The sequence below is a fragment of the Aptenodytes patagonicus genome, chromosome 12 (genome assembly GCF_965638725.1).
Source record: "Aptenodytes patagonicus chromosome 12, bAptPat1.pri.cur, whole genome shotgun sequence".
Classification (NCBI taxonomy): domain Eukaryota; kingdom Metazoa; phylum Chordata; class Aves; order Sphenisciformes; family Spheniscidae; genus Aptenodytes; species Aptenodytes patagonicus.
In genome coordinates this window covers 10,296,412-10,312,274 of record NC_134960.1, presented here as the reverse complement: position 1 = coordinate 10,312,274, position 15,863 = coordinate 10,296,412, and the positions used below count along the sequence as shown (strand labels likewise).

Genomic DNA, 15,863 nt, shown 5'->3' with positions numbered 1-15,863 from the left:
ATGAAAACCAGTGGCCTAGCACCGGCTGTCCCTTCCCATGCATTTTGACACCTCCGGGTATGACTCGTGGTGCAGAGGTGCTGGGGCTGCAGCTGTCCCCTCCTGCTTGTCCCCTCTCGCTCCGGAGTGATGCTGCAGTAACTGCAGGTCCCTGTGGGGAAGCTGGCCCAGGCAGGCTCTGCTAAAAGCCAGACAACTCTTCCTGAGCTCGAGTTTTTCTGCAGAGCAGGTTCACTCCTTTGGCCAGAAAGAAGCAGTAAACAGCCCATGCAGTGATGTAGGAGCCCACAACAGTGAAGAAAGCCAAAGGCTCTGGCACCAGCAAAGCCCAGCTTGTCACTTTTCCCTCCCGTGGAGCACTATGCTAGCACTAATCCATGTGTGGCAGCCAGCCCAGGCTTTAGCAAGCTGTGACTACTGCGCTGGGTTTATTAGCAGGTTCTCATAGCACTGCTCTCCCTGGGTATCCTCTTCTCCTCTGCACTTGCTGCCGTCTGACCTTCCTGAGTGACTTGTTGACTGGGAGTGACTTCTGGGTGTTTACGAGGAGCTTCGCTCCTGTTTCAGCTCCCAGGCTCACAATGGAAACACCAACATGAGTGAATCTTTAAGTAAACAGCCAGGCACTGGAGGGAGGGGAAGGATAAAAACTGAATAATGACTGAAATGTCAGACATTTATTATTAAGTCGGTCCTGAGTTGACAGCTGAGCCCATTAAAAGCATTCTTGATCAGAAAAGCCAATGGCAAACCTCAGTTGTTGTTTTTGGCCTAGTTTTTAAAGTCTTAAGAAGGAAATAAAATTTTAGAAAATATTTACAGACACAAAATATGCAGGAATTCATCATGGCTGGTGACTTCACGGATCTGCAGGGGGCAAGGACGGCAATTAAAGGGCAGAAGGGCAAACAAATTCTCACATCTCTTTTACAGAGGTATTGTCAGTTTTAGAAGTCAAAGCATGCATCGTTAGGGCTGGAAGAGCAAGAGCTCACCAGCTCTCAGCGTGAGGCTTTGAGGAGCTCTGAAGGCTTTCAGGATGTTAAAGGAGTAGTTGTGAGCGAGGCCGAGGTTTGACAGACTTTGCTGGGAGCTATAAAGGTGAAATGATCGGTGCTGTGTTGTGTGTCAGTGAAGCAGAAATGCCAAAGATCCTCTCTGAATAATGCATGGTCTTTGCGGGTCAAAGTCTCCTATGAGAAGGCTGGTGGAAAAGGCTCAACGGAGCTTACCCTAAGTATCAGCCATAGATTTCAGGTTTGGATTAGGGAAAGAATAGAGGACAGCAGTAGGAACAGGGAGAAGGAGAGAAAATCCGACCTAGCAGGAGAGATGGAAAGAAAGAAAATTATTTACTGAAGATTGAGGCAAAACAGGATAAGTGTGAAGCTCTTCAAATGTGTAAAAAGCTACTGAAAAGAGGAAGAAAATGCTTTTTTCTTTCTATCTCTTATGGCTAGGAGAAGATGTCATGAGTGTAAGCCAAACCAGAAAGACACAGATGCTGGTTTCTTGGGGAAGTTCTAGAAATTCTGTTACTGGAAGCTTTTGAAAAGAAACTGGAAAAACACCTGATACAGCTGGTTATGCTTTGAGCTCCTTAGGCTCCTTCAAGCTTTATTTTTTATGAGTGCATTAATTTGTGGTTATTACCATGATATTAGAGAGACGGCACAGCTGTTGATGGCATTTTGGAAGGATTCAACTCGAGAGCTGTAGAGTCAGACACTGCCAGAACCAGCTCCGAGGGCAAAGTCTTGAGCCGAGACCACAGACCTTGGTGGCTGAGTGTTGAGTAGAAAATGGAAGCTGTGAATGGAGAAAAGCATCCCTTGCTATTTAATTAGGTTCCTTGTAAATGAACGGGAGCACACCAGACATTTCACCAGTTTCCCCATGGCCGGGCACAGACAGATTTTTCTGGCTCCCGGGTTCAGGAAGGGTGGCAGAGTGTGACTGAGGCCTCCAGCCCAACTGATGTGATCCAGACGGGTCTCTGGGGACAGTTAAGCTCCTCTGTATCCAGCCATGCAGATGGGGATGTGACCCCCCCGCCAGGCAGCAGCTCCCTGCCAAGATAACTCCTGCCTGGCTCTGCTGATGGGGACGTGGTCCCCCTGAGTCCTTAGCCAGGACCTTGAACTGAGGCTGCGCAGGGGGTTGCCAGGCCCTCAGATCCGCCAGCAGAACTACCCAAACAGCCTTATTTTGCTGTCAGATGGGGGGGAAACCGGGAGGATACAAGTGGATGGCTGTCCTTTGTGTGGCGGTTCACGTCTCCACACATCTCTCATGTTCATGGTGCCCCTGGGAACTGCACAACTTTGTTCTTCTGATGAAGAATATGTTGTGCTGGAAGCATAGTGCTTGGCTAGATGGACATTTGGGGCTAGAACAGCCATTCCTATGTACTCATTTAAATTTCACTGATTTCTCTAAAGAATTATTTCTCCCTTGATAGTCTAGAAATAAAACCTCTTGCCCCGACTGGCACAACCACCTCATGTTTTCTATCTATTGACAAGGTGGTTTTCACACTCTGTCTCAACATGGGCAAGCTATTCTTCAACATGCTCGATCAGAGAAAGAGAAAATTACATTTATGCACCTCCTGCTGCTTCCTGTTACATTTCCCCTCCTGGCTTTCCAGGGGCAGGTGTTCATGCAAGGTCCCATCTACAGGCTGGCCAGTGAGTTACCCAGCATCAGGTTTTCACAGGAATATCTCCTCTCAATGTGGGCAATGCCCAATTAGGCATATTGCCAGACTATAGGTTTGCAGTGATATTTTTAGTTTTCCTCTGAGGTTCCTTTTTGTCTCTAGCCTTATCTTGGCTGAAGCAAAACAGCTTGTGTGGCTACTCTTTGTGCCCCAGTCTGATTTCTGGCTGATTTCTCACAGTGCAGCCAAATGCATGCAAAGCGAGGACATAGAGTTGCGCTGACCTTTTTGCACAGAGCGCATGTCTCAGGCTAGTGACCAGGAGTCAAGGGCTTGCTCGAAGGATTCGCCAAACTCAAATGCTTTGAATAGCAGCAACAGAGAGGGAGTGTGGAAGCTGGTATGATGACCCTGCAGGTGTATGACAGCAGGTTTGCTGGGCTACCTGAGGATAATGTGACAAAGGTGCTATTTTCCAGCTTCCACTTCGGTTAGGACCTTTCTGGCCATTACATATATATTAGATGCCATTATATAAATGGGTCAGGATTGTGGATGAGGAAGCCTTCATAGGTTTCAGAATTGCAACCACACCGTTCCCACCACGTAGAGTCTCCAGCTGTGATCCTTCAAGACCCACCTCATTTCCTTTGTTTGCATTTCAGTGGGTCATCCCGGCAGTGTTTTCCAGGAGCAATTAAGAATTATGGACTTAGATTAGCCGTAAGATCCTGGAAGTGATGGACTGTATCACTTGTGGAGGCATCTACTGCCCCCGTTAACAGGAACTTGTTTGCATGGGAAAGTGCTTCTGCTGTTGGGATTGGTTACCGGGGGTGACTTTGCTCTCATGAGCCTTATTTCTGAGAGTGGCAGTTCAACTGTGCAACTCTAAATATATGTTAACTTGTCCAGATGTCCTATTTAGGCCAAAGCCCACACTTCACCTGTAAGAGAGTTGGAAAAGCACAGACCTGCCTTTGCAGTCAATTAGCTGTCTCCAAGACAGGAATTTTCTTTAAAAGGAGTTGGATCGGGATAGGGAATGTGTCAGAGCTGGAACCAGAAGATGCTTGTCTGCCCCGGGTGCCTACAGAGGCGAATTGAACTTTTCTTAATTGCTGTTTGGGAAGTTAATTGTAACCAGATAGCTGCTTTCCTTTGCCAAGAACTTGGGGGTATTTGTAGCTCTGGAGTAAGAACGAACAGCAGAAACAGGCGGCACTCATTAGAACTCATTAAGTTTATGCTTAATCTTTCAGTTTTTCCAGAGAAAGACCTTTGCCTTGAACTCTATCTTAGTTTATTTGCTATACTCATCTCTCTTGCACTGTCAGGCAAACTGGAAAGCTTGGGCATGTTAGTGACTGTTTCTGAGCACAAAAATTAGAAGCTCTTGTTGAATTGGGTGGCTGAGCTCAGGGCACTGGTGGGGTCAGTGGCTAGGGAAGGGTTAGAGGGCAGAAATGCAGGGCTCTGTCCCAGGCTTTTTTTTACTTGGTTTGCTTTAAGACATCATAGCCCAATCTGTGCACTCCCTGGAACTTTCCAGGCAGGGTGAATGTGTGTGTTGTCTCCTAAAATATCCTGTCCACAACAGCAGGGCAAGACCTATGCTCCCCTCCCACCCTGCGCTTCATCCACTCGGGTTCTGGTGCCAGCTGGAGGAAAGGAGCTAAGCCCTGGTGCAGACATTTTGCTTCATCGCTGCGTTGCGCTGGCTGGCAGTGATGCAGGCGCACTGTCCTGAACCAGCCAGGAAGGCCAGCGGAGGCCAGGAGAGTCACATCTGGCCAGTCCCTTACTCTTGGCAATGTGCACTGAACAATCCCTTTGGTTAACAAATTCCTGTGTGCTTGTGACCAGGAGTGGGGTGAGGAAAGAGGAATAACTCCTGCCCAAGTGCCGGGGTAGCCAGAAACGCTTTCAGCCCAATAGCAACTGCAGCGATGCTGTAGCTACCTACCTTTAGTGTCTTGCTGGGGCTGGATCCAAAGCCCCGCTATACCCACTGGTTTTGGCACACTTTGAATCAGGCGTTTGTGCCATCTCACTGCCGCGTGCATTAGCTCGTCCCCTGCCTTCGAGCCAGCACATGGCCATCGGTGCAGGGGCTGTGGGATGTCTTTCTCTGCCTCAGCCATGCCTTGCCTACTGCTTCAGTCCTGCCTCAGCTCCTTCTTCCCCACCATGTTTCAGCCCCTGATGGGCCCAACTTGAGGCTTCCTGGCTTTCGCTTTCAGGACTTGGCATCCTACCACTGGAGTTAAACACCATCTGCGCCTATGAGGACATTGGTGGGGGACACAGCACCCCAGAGTGTGCTATAGGCTGCTGTTTCCCTTCCCCTGTATGGATGCTGACTTCAGAAAAGAGGGCTGAGCAGGGGGTTCTGATTAACGCATCAGATCTTTGTCCCTGAGGGTGATGCCACCTGCAAGCTGGACACTTGCACTGACCTAATGTCTTTTTGGCTTCAAGCCACATTAGCACCATCTGCCAGCAACGGAGAGCTTCCCAGGACCCCGCAAAGTGAGTGTGGGGGTGGATCATCAGATGCTTTCATGCTGGGGTATGCTGGGAAGGACCTGACCTTTTCCCAGAGGCCAGCAGCCCTTATTGGAGTTTAAACTGCACATAGGATTTTCTATTTGTGGTATCCTTTCACAACTAGTAAAGCACTTAAGATTTTGGAAAGAGCCTGCAATCCACCCCTGCTGAGCTGCGCTACAACAACAGGTTATTGTTCTGGTGTAGGTGAACAACAGGACCTCTGCCTGGGAGCTTTCCAGGTGTTGTGCTGCTTAGCTGGAAGGAAGAAGAACTTCTCAGCATCGAATCTACCCACAGTGCTAATGCCGACTGCAGCATCGCGAGGTCTCCAACAGTGTGCAGAGCACGAGGAATCCAGCTTCATGTGCCGGCACTGTGTGAAGCTGGCACTTCCTTGCTGTAAGTGGAGTGTGCCTGATGCAGGATGAAGGCCAGAAAACTAGTGTAGAAACATTGGCAGGGTTCCCTTGCTGTCTGCCCTGGCTGCAGAGCACTTTGGATGCTCCTGATTCCTGGACGCTTACTGTCTTTTGATAGAGAGAAATACAAACTATTACTGTCATTTGACTTGTCTGTAGCAGCTCAGAGACATTAGAAAGCAAAAGCTGAGATCCTGCTTCAAATTTCAAGCTCTAGTTGTGGCTATTTGCTCCATGTCTGTGGTTATCATGGTGCTTTCACCCTGCCAGTGAGAAGTGTCCACTCTCTTATTTAGTGATGATCCTGCTACAGCCCCACTAAGCCCTATGGACAGTCTGTCTGTATCGGTACAGAGCCACTTCCAGCTCATTCCCATACATTTGCCAAGGACAGCTTTTCCCCTAGGTAGCCTGAGCTGTGGTTTAGATGAAAGGAAATTTGCAGTTTAAAAGCATCCTTCCATTTCAGTGAGACTTTTGCTTTGCAGAGAGTTAACACTATCATTTCCTACTCGGGTGGGACCAATTGGTATTTCCTTCTCTGGCCTCAAGCTTGGCAGCGTAACCTTCTAACATAGCGGTGTTGCTGCGCTGTGCCGGGCAACTGTCTCTCCACGATAAAACAGTTGCATTTGCTGGCACTCCTGACATCTCTTGTTGAGGTTGTCACAACAGCAGCAGCTGAAGTGGTTGTGTAGTTCTGGTGTGCAGACCTGACCTGCAAAGGAGAGCAGGCTCCAGGCCTGTGCTCTGCACTGGGCACGGGGACACTGCTGTCTGCACCCTTTGCAAAAGGCCAGATCCAGGAGGTGGCACGTGGCAGCATCGTAGCACACACAGAGCCTTTCACTGGTGGCAGGTGGGTTCCCATGGGCTGTCTGCAAAGAGAAGCTCTCTTTGCCAACCGGGCAAACTGGGTTTAATTCAGCTCTGCCCCAAAAAAGTCTCCTGGAACTGAACACACCCCACAGAAAGTGCCCTCTGGCAGCTGCAGCAAATCCGAGGAAGGCTCTGCTTATTTCCAGACTAGAAAAACAAATCTGATGTTGAAAATGTGGCTAAAATAGAAGCCACCTTAGCGGAGAAATGCTGGGGAAGGCTGCAGTGGGCAAAGGCTGCCCCTTCCAAATAGGTCTGAAAACAGGAACATTTTGAAACTACCAAAAATCCAGAGCTTCTTCTCAGCTGTGGCCTTGTGTGTCACTAAAGTCCCTCTGTCCAGTTCTAATTCTGACTTTGCAGTTTGCTGTCATGACATTATAAAGTCAAATGCCACCAGTGATGGAAATAGATATTCCCTCCCAGATGGGATCTTCAGTAAAGTGTTCCAGGAGGCAGAGGGGGAAGGGCTTCCCCGGCTGAATTTTATGAGAATTTTTACTGGCAGAAAAGTCTAAATTTTAAAGAAACATGGTTTTCTGATCAGAAAATGCTCCCCTGGGCCATCTGTCCTCAGCTGTCTGGTTTTCATCGCTCTTGTGACATTCCTAAGGCTTGGCAGTACCCAAGGCTGCTTTGGAGGCACTGAGCAGGATGCAACCCCACTTTGAAAAGCTTCCACCTGAACAGCAAATCCCGGCAAAGGAGTGCAGGAGAGATGCCCCCCGAATGGGCATCGCCCTTTGGCGAGTCCTGTTTTTCCGCAGTTGCATCATTTAAAATGCGTTCAGGGGTCTCCCAAACACCTACCGCCAGAAGCACTGCCCTTGGAAGGTGGCCTGAAAGGCTGCAGCTATTTAGACAGACAAAGAAAAGAAGAACTGAAGCTGTTACCCTTCCTCCCATCACTCTCCCTTTTGCTCTTTCCCCTGTCCCTGCCAGCTCACCAGCACTGGGAACAGCATCACGGAGACACGGAGAAGCAAGCTGGTGCCTCAGAAAAGTCAGGCTGGCTGCCGGCAGGACGGCTTTAGGCTCTGCTGGCGATCAGATAGCGGAGGAGCAGCTGAGATGAAGCGCTCCCCTCCTCAGCTTCAGGGAAGAATCTTTATGGGGGCAGGAGACTGGCTTTTGAGGATGAGTCTCCTATAAGTAAAACTGAACCCAGTTTAGGGGTCAGTAAAGCACCTTTGCACCTGCTAAAGCTTCCTCAGATTTGCACTTGTTCAAGTCAAAACTGGAATATGGACAGGAACCATTTCCTCCTGGAAACTTGCTGCTGGTTCTGCCTTGTGTGTCCCCACTGTGCTGTACCTACAGGGTGGCCCTTGACCTGCTGCTTCCGATAATCTCAAGCCTGATATGGACCTTGCTGTGGAATGGATGTGGCTGACATTTAGCAGGAATGCTAGTTCTCGTCAGAACAGTGCCTGGGGAGATGAAGCCTGCGCTCAACCATCCAGCTCATACAATCTGCTGTTTTGCAAGCTCGGTCAGCACCTCACTTCATTGAAGAAATGTTTCCCAGAAATGGCATGGGCAGGAAAGATGTTTTTCTTGGCATAAGCTGGCCTCAGTGCAACCTCTCCAGTGTTGTCGGGGTGGAAGAAACCAACTTGGATGAGTTTGGAGCTAAGCTGGGTTTAGCCATGCCACAAAGTGCAAGAGCAGTGAGTGAACAGTGTGAGGAGGCTCAGCCTCCCCTCCTGCCAGCCCCACTTGCAGAAACCTCTCCAGGTAAAAGCTATGTTCCATTTCTCGTGATGCAGCAGAATCAGAAATATCCCAGCTATGGGAAGCATACTTCCAGGATCCCCTTTGTGCAAAGATGTCAAGGCAATTTACAGTCCCAAGCCTATTTGGGTCTACCACCTTTAGTGCATTAATTTTACATACAGGCAAAGCGAGTCGTTTTTCATCTCTCCCTTGACTGCAGACAGACTTGCTGGCAGATCTGGGAAGAGGAGCCTGTGCTGCCCCCCCTCCCAGCTGCATCTGGTTGCATTTGAAATTTCAAGCGAGCACTAGAGCTTTCTTTCAGCTTGGTCATGTATTTTTCTGTTTCAGTCATTTCTTCAAGAAACATAAAGAGAACTCATACACATCTTTCTAACCAAAGTGAAGTTCAGGAGAACAAAGCATTTGGTTTGCCCAAAATACAAATAGCCATTTACTCAAGGGCTATAATTCATGGGGAACCCCAAGAGGCTTCAACCCCCAGCCCTGACCGCTCTGTCCCAGGCTGTTTTGGGTTAACTCATTACAGTCCTTTGGCACAAGCAGCAGAATGCCCAGCTCTCTGGGTAAGAGCTGGCAGGGCTGTGCCAGTGCCAGGCAGACACATCCCTCCAGCACAGGACTTGCGGGCAGACCCTCTGGGGCCACCCGTGTCCTTGCAACCCCCCCGGAGCGTGACCTGCCCGTAGGTCCCCAGAGGGTGAAGGGACAGGGACGCGGCGAGGCTGAGCGCCCAGGCTACCCCACCTCAGCGGCTTTCAGCCTCATTGCAGGGCTGGAAAGAGCAGCACCGACAGCTCGTTGCACGCCCGCGGGGCGTCCAGCGCCGCTCCCCCGGCTGCCCCGGCCGGGCCACCCCTGCGGGCTCCAGCTGCGAGCTCGGCTCCGGCATCGGCACCGGCTCCGGCTCCGGCTCCGGCGGAGCAACAGCGGCCTCCAGTGCCGAAACCTCCTCCCGTTCTCCATCCAGGGACCCGCACTCTGCGTCCCGCTGCGCGGGGCGCCGCGTCTCAGCTCCCGCCAGCCCGCAGCCCGGGCATGGGTGCCAGCAGCAAAGCTCACCAAGGCCACTAGAGGAAAAAAAAAAACATTTTTGCCTGGAAAAATTGAGCCTTTTTGGTTTTCCGAGGCACTGGGTAACTGTGACCTGCAGGGCAAATCTGAGGCTGGTGGCTCTCGGTGCACAGGGACCATGTGATGGGGCACTGGCATATGGACAAGGCTGGAGACAGGTCAGCATGGAGATGACTTGTTGGACTCTTCCTCCTGGCAAAGGCCCTGGAGTAAGGGCTTTAATGCCCTGTATTTAACAAATGTAATTGCAAGTAATGAGAATGCTAAAATCTCCTATTGCTTGGATGCTGGAAGTTTAGGGAAGGAAAACAAAATTATTGATGCAAAAAAGAGCCTCCTTGTTATGCCAGAGCCTGGCTCTCTGCTTGGGCATGTCCTAGCCTTGTCCCTGGGGCTCTGTCAGTAATTTGCTCAGAGCTCTTTATGGACATTACCAAAACAAACCATATTTTTCAGGAAGGTATTTTAAATGTCAGGGAAAGGAGTCTGCTGTGTGCGTAAGAAATCCCAGTGCAAGACATGGCAATGCTTCCATTTTATTAGGAGTTTGTATAGGTGAGGGACAGCCTTGTGCTATCTTCTCTGGAACAGTTGCGCCTTTTAGTTTTGAGCGGAGTCGGAGCGTGGAGAGGGCTTTTGGCACATTCCCCTGTTCTTTATGCGCACATTAGTGTTTCTTTGCCTGGAAGAGACGTTAAAAATGCTAGAGGATGCCTTCAGGTCCCTGATACACAGAAGAGCCTGGCTCAGAGGACAAAGAAAGAAAGAAAGAAAGAAAGAAAGGAAAATACTGCTTAAATCATCATTTAAGTGTTATTCACAGTAAGTAAGGCCACATATTCTTGACAGGGAGTTCAGGGTTACCATGGGCATGTGTTAATTAATTCCAATAAGCTCAAGAGCTGGCACTTTCTGACACCTCCTGGCAGAATAATTCACCTCTGTGCGGTAAGACACCTCTAATGCCTGTCTGGCTGCAGACGATAAAGGTTATGACTTTGTTTTGTGGGTTTTTACAGACGAATGCCTGCCATTGTGTCTTGCTTGGGCTTGGGCCTGCTCCCAGCCTCTCCTCCTGATTGCCTCTGCAGCAAAAGTGAGGAAAATATTAAAAAGGCACCTGCAAAAAATCGTTATAATTTTTTGCCCAGTAGTGGACCTAATTACTCTGAATTGTTCAATTTTCACGTGGAATCATGATGTTCTCCTCTTTGGAAAGACAAGCCCATTTCTCAGGTGCATAGAGAAATGCTGGTAAAATGATTTTCAAGCTGGTTTGCATTTTGCAAAAAGCATTTTGCATGCTGGTCACAGTGAAGTGACCAAAGGCGACAAGTGAGACACCACTGCCACAGGGACCCGCCAGATGCTCTTGCTGTAGTTATTCCCAGACTCCTTGCAGGCCTCCAGCTCTTGTCAGACCAGTTGCACACACAAAACTGCAAATGACACTTCATCCTGTCTCTCGGCTACTTGACTTTTCCCCATGGACCAAAGCTTTATAGATGAGGACACTCCATTTATCTCTCCCCTGAGACATTCGGCACCAGGCAGCTTCAAAGTCCTGGTGCCTGGCCCAGATTGCCCTGACCGGGAGAACAAATGGCTGTTGTTCTTAACCCCAAAACTTCTTCACTTGGGAACGTTACAGGGGAACTGCAAGGCTCAGGGCTTTGACCTGCAGGAGCAGCACATTTCCAGCTGCAGCTGCTGAGAGCTTGCACAAAGGGGAATTTGACGAAGTCCAGGGATGCAGTGCCTATCAACACAAGGCGGGTGCCAGCACCAGCTTCTCATCCACCCCTTCCCTCCCCTGACTCCTGGCCGGCTCTGGATACACCACCAGCTCAGTCTTTTTCTTTTTTATATCCCAAAGTTTCCTTCTTGTGACCACTGAGGTCTCCCATCCCCTCCGAAGCCGTGCTCTGCACTGGGGGGACATAGTATCCTTGACGCCACTTTGCTCCCTGCGTAGCTGGCTTTGAAGCCTTCCTCGCTCTCTACCCTGCTCTTGGTTCATGGCCAGAGCCCTAACGATGTTGTGTCTGACGAACGTCCCACCCCCATCTGTTGCACAATACAGTCGACAGCTGGTGCTGGGCTGTTGGCTTCCAGCATGGTCATTACCGCCCTGCCATGCCGCGCCGGGTCATTAACTGTGGCGCCTTCCTTCAGGAGATCCCACTCAGCATGTCTCTGCCTGACTGCATTGCCTTCAGCCTTAAAATGGAAAACCAGCATTTGAGCAGGCCAGGAGCAGAATATGGGGCAGCAGCCTGGGTTAATGAAGGAAAGAGGGGACAACCAGACCAACAATTCTTATCCAGGTTCTTTTTCCTGGTGATCTGGACCCTGTTCCTTGTTACTGCAGAGTTAGCTGGGAGGCAATGCTCCTAAAAGCAGAATTTGGCTCCACAAGCCCATTCATCCAGGGATAGAAAAGCTGGAATTTGAGCTTCTGTTAGAGATGTCTCTGCTGATGGCAGATGGGTATGTGAGCCTGATCACCAAAAATCCGTGCCTCCACCAGGTAAAGTCAAGGGTGAAGCTCCCTTAGCCCCACAGACTGCGGCATCTGACTACAGATAAGACTCTATCGTCCCAACAGAGATTTTCGAACAACCTAATAGCATTGAGTTGGAAGTAATTCCTTCACTTGTCTGACACAGAACACTTCCAATGTATAAATATACTCAAAATTAACTATGGCCCAAGCCAGATGAAATGAATCAAGTTTTGCCAGAGGCGTCGCTAGCATTTGCACCTGGCCTTCGGCTAAGGCAGTGCAATCTAGCACCAGCACAGATTGAATATAAGACTCATTCTTAAAAATACCCAGAGCAAATAGTATCCTTTCATATGCAGAAAAGACAAAAAGCAGAGCTCAACTATATTTATATTATATTATATTATTATAGATATTATTATAATATAATAATAATAATATATATTATTATATTATATTATACTATATTATATTATACTATATTGTATTTGGACATGAGAAAATATTTCTTTACTGAAAGAGTGGTTAAACATTGGAACAGGCTGCCCAGGGAAGTGGTTGAGTCCCCATCCCTGGAGGTATTTAAAAGACGTGTAGATGAGGCACTTAGGGACATGGTTTAGTGGGCATGGTGGTGTTGGGTCGACGGTTGGACTCGATGATCTTAGAGGTCTTTTCCAACCTTAATGATCCTATGATTCTATAAATTGCTGGGGTGAAAAACCATAGTTTTTCCTCAGCCACCACACATCTGAGGTCACCTGGAAAAATATTTTTCTGCCTGCATGCTAGATCTGGGCAGACTTTGAGGACTTTGCCATTTGTCTGAGTTCCTGGACACCCGCCAGCACGGTCCGAGCAATCGCTGCAGCTTGGCAGTTGCAGGTGTGGGGAGGTTTTGGCCGTGCAGTCCCTGCTTGTGGGCAGCTTGTGTGCTGCGAGCCACACGCAACGGACCTATTTCGCAGATGGAGTCCACATGCTCAGAGCAACGGGTGCAGCATCTGCACAGGAGGCCAGATTCATGCCAGATGTGCTGGGCTCACTGCCCACACTCCACCCAGCTGCATGCAAGCAGCTTGCTTTCTAGGAAATCCCAGACATATGTAGTAGCCCTTGTCTGCATGATATTTAGACTTGCAGGAGGTCCAGATACTCACAGGTTCTGAAAGCACAACAGACACTCATTGCCGTATAGGAGGTTGTCCGTGCCACAGACGGGATCAAAGATCTTTGTACAACCTTTTCTTAGGTCATAGTTGGCACAAGCTGCCTGGAGATGCAAAAGGGTAATGCTGAAAATATTAAACATGCTTTCAGTTTACCGAAGGAGCTTTGCATTCACAGGGAGGTGGATATTTTGTATATCTTGATAACCCATCCCAGCTTGCTCAGAGCTCTGCTATGAACCCTCAGAAACACTGGGACTGCCTGTCACCATGCTGTCCCTTGGCCAGCTGAACTTCACCTGGCACTCCTGCACACCCTTAGGAGTGACAATATTGAGTAATGCTCCATGGGCAGTGCCTGATCATGTTCTTCCCAGTTCTTATTTTTATGCCACAACGATACCTGCCCTTGCACTTGCAAGCTAGAGAGTAAGGGGAGCTCTGATCTTCTTGGCAGGTACCAGCAATATTCAGCTCTTTATTAAGTTTTCCTCCACTGAGTGTGGGGAAATGCAGTGGGAAAGCAGTACCATCACTGGGATTTTGCTGTGGCACAGCAGGTAGAAGAAGGTTCACAGGCACTGGCATCTTTGGGCTGCCAACCCAGCAGCTCACTGTACTTCACTGTATTTATCAACTCTGACTCCCCAGTGTATGGGTTAGTGCTGTCTCACCAAAGCTGGGCACACCCTTGTGCTACACAAAAATAGGAGCCTTCACCTCTGTTCCTTTGCCAGCAGCTCCATCCGTCTCAGCGTTTCCTAGAGAAAGAGTGGGGAGAGAGAGAAGATGCCTTAGCACCCATCGCTCGGGCTGGTTTCAAGGGAGACCTACTAAAGGTGCTTTAGCCTGAGGACTGTATGTCTTCACTCAGACACCTTTGTCCCAGCAAACAATTTCTTCCCTTGGATCTCCCCCCATTTTGCAGCTGGGTCCCTCCCCACTGCATCTGTCTCTTTCCCCTGGCAGAAACACCATGATGGTACAAGGTCCTGTCAAGGCCAGATGCACTTCTAGTGACTTTCCCTGCCAGCGAGCAAAGGTGGCTTTCATTATCTCTTATCACATGTTCATGGGTAACTGAGAAACTCCTGCTGATGCTGGACCAGTGCTGGAGTAAATCCAGGGTGATTTTTCTGGTGTCAGTGGGTTTGTACCACAAGGAAGCAGAGCAAAAGACAAGTTGCTGAAGGTCTCTACTAGCAGGAGAAATGGGTGGACCTTGAGGTCTCACACCAAAGCTGGTGGGAGCAAGCCATGACTTTGGTGGGCTTCTCCATGGAGAAAGTGGCCCTGAACTGACAGCTGGGATCACTTGGGTGGAACAGGCGGTGGGTCTATTTTGAAAAATAACCTGAATTTGTTCAGCAAAAGGCAATACTGAGAAGAAGACCTTGGGTTGCTTATAGATCCAGAAGTCATCTACATGGAGGATTTAGGCTACATCTACATTAGCAACCAGTGTGGCCCAATAGCAGTGGGTCTGTGGAGTGAAACGGTTTTGTGCTGAGGACCTGATAGCCACACTGTTTAGGGTTTCAGGGATTTTACTTTGGACTACACTGGTCCAGGCCCAGAAGCTGTAGCTTACTACATGCTCAGTTCATCTGAAATGAGTCCAGATTTTGTGCACAGAGAGCTCTGCAATGGCAACCGCTGCATAGTGAATAGGATGATGGAGGACTTGTTTCAGAAGCACCCTCCTGTTCTGAATGAACCCACGAACGCAGAAATCGCTGGTGAGCAGGACCTGAAGAGCAGCAACAGCTCATGTTCTCATCCCTCTGCACCATATGGGATTTTGAAAACACAGTTGGCTTAAATTGACTTTGGTTGCGAGAGCTGCATTTTCTCTTGCATAGATACGTTTCCTGTCTTCCTGGGTTTGCTTTTTTAAAACCAGAATAGCACCTATTCACTCTAAAAGAATTGCAGTGTCCTAGAAATCACCAGCTCCGGGCCGAATCCCAGCCCTGAAGGGAGAGTGTCAGACCAGCAGGTCTGTTCATTTTTGGGAGCAAGTGCCAGCCACCCTTTTAAAGCCTTTGCTTTAGGCTTGCTCACAGACCACTGGTTTAATGCACGTTGGCCATTGCAGCACTCTCTGGGGATCGGTCGCTTTCCCTGCCCAGGGCTGGAGCAAGGTGCCAGCACCAGCTGGCTTGTTCCCAGGCTCACCTTCCCACCCGGCAGACCTGGGAGCTTTAGCAAGGAGAGGAAATGGCTCCTAAGCAAAATGTTGCACTCACCTTGGTAGTAGCAGAGTGCCAGGGAGAGGAGCAGGAAAACACCAGTTGTCTTCATGGTCAAGGTGATGCTTTACTGGGGACAGCAAAGAGGAAATGAGACACTTCTCAGGCTTTCAGAGATCCTGTCTCTGGCAGTCTATGCTGGGACCTTTATACCTTTCCCCATCTCTGGCACCACCCTGCATGGCCAGCTCCACCCCGCAGTCTTGTGATGATGACATTCAAAGTATGGGGACAACACCAGGTGGCAAATGGCTCACTGGTGTGCGCAAGGATGAAAGCCTCTCCGAAGCCAATGGAGGTAACAGTCCTTATCGCTGGCAAGGACTGGAGCTGCATCTCAGGTGTGGGAGACAGCCTTGGGTCTGCACTGCAAGCTGGGAAAAAGCAACTTTGTACAAGAAGCAGATTGGAGAAATGGGCAGGACAGCAAGGGCAATACATGTGTTAGCACGAGTAGTGTTGCTTTGATTAATGACCCTGCCGCTGCCACTTGCAGAGCTCTGGGTGAAGATGGCTTTGGTCCACACACGCCTTTCCTGGCATGATCGGCAGAACAGAGCTGGGGTGTCACAGCTCCCCTTCCCACCCCGGACAGATAGGGACAGCAGCAAG

General features: G+C 49.4%; 1 protein-coding gene across 1 annotated transcript; it reads right to left on the bottom strand.

Moving 5' to 3' along the window:
- Positions 1–9,847: 9,847 nt before the first annotated feature.
- On the bottom strand, positions 9,848–15,310 carry SPINK1 (serine peptidase inhibitor Kazal type 1). Its single transcript, XM_076350331.1, has 4 exons — positions 15,249–15,310; positions 13,720–13,760; positions 12,991–13,103; positions 9,848–10,006 (listed from the first exon to the last, which is right to left on the bottom strand). Exons 1-4 carry the CDS (start codon positions 15,301–15,303, stop codon positions 9,925–9,927), a joined length of 291 nt encoding a protein of 96 aa, XP_076206446.1. The 5' UTR covers positions 15,304–15,310; the 3' UTR covers positions 9,848–9,924.
- Positions 15,311–15,863: the final 553 nt, after the last annotated feature.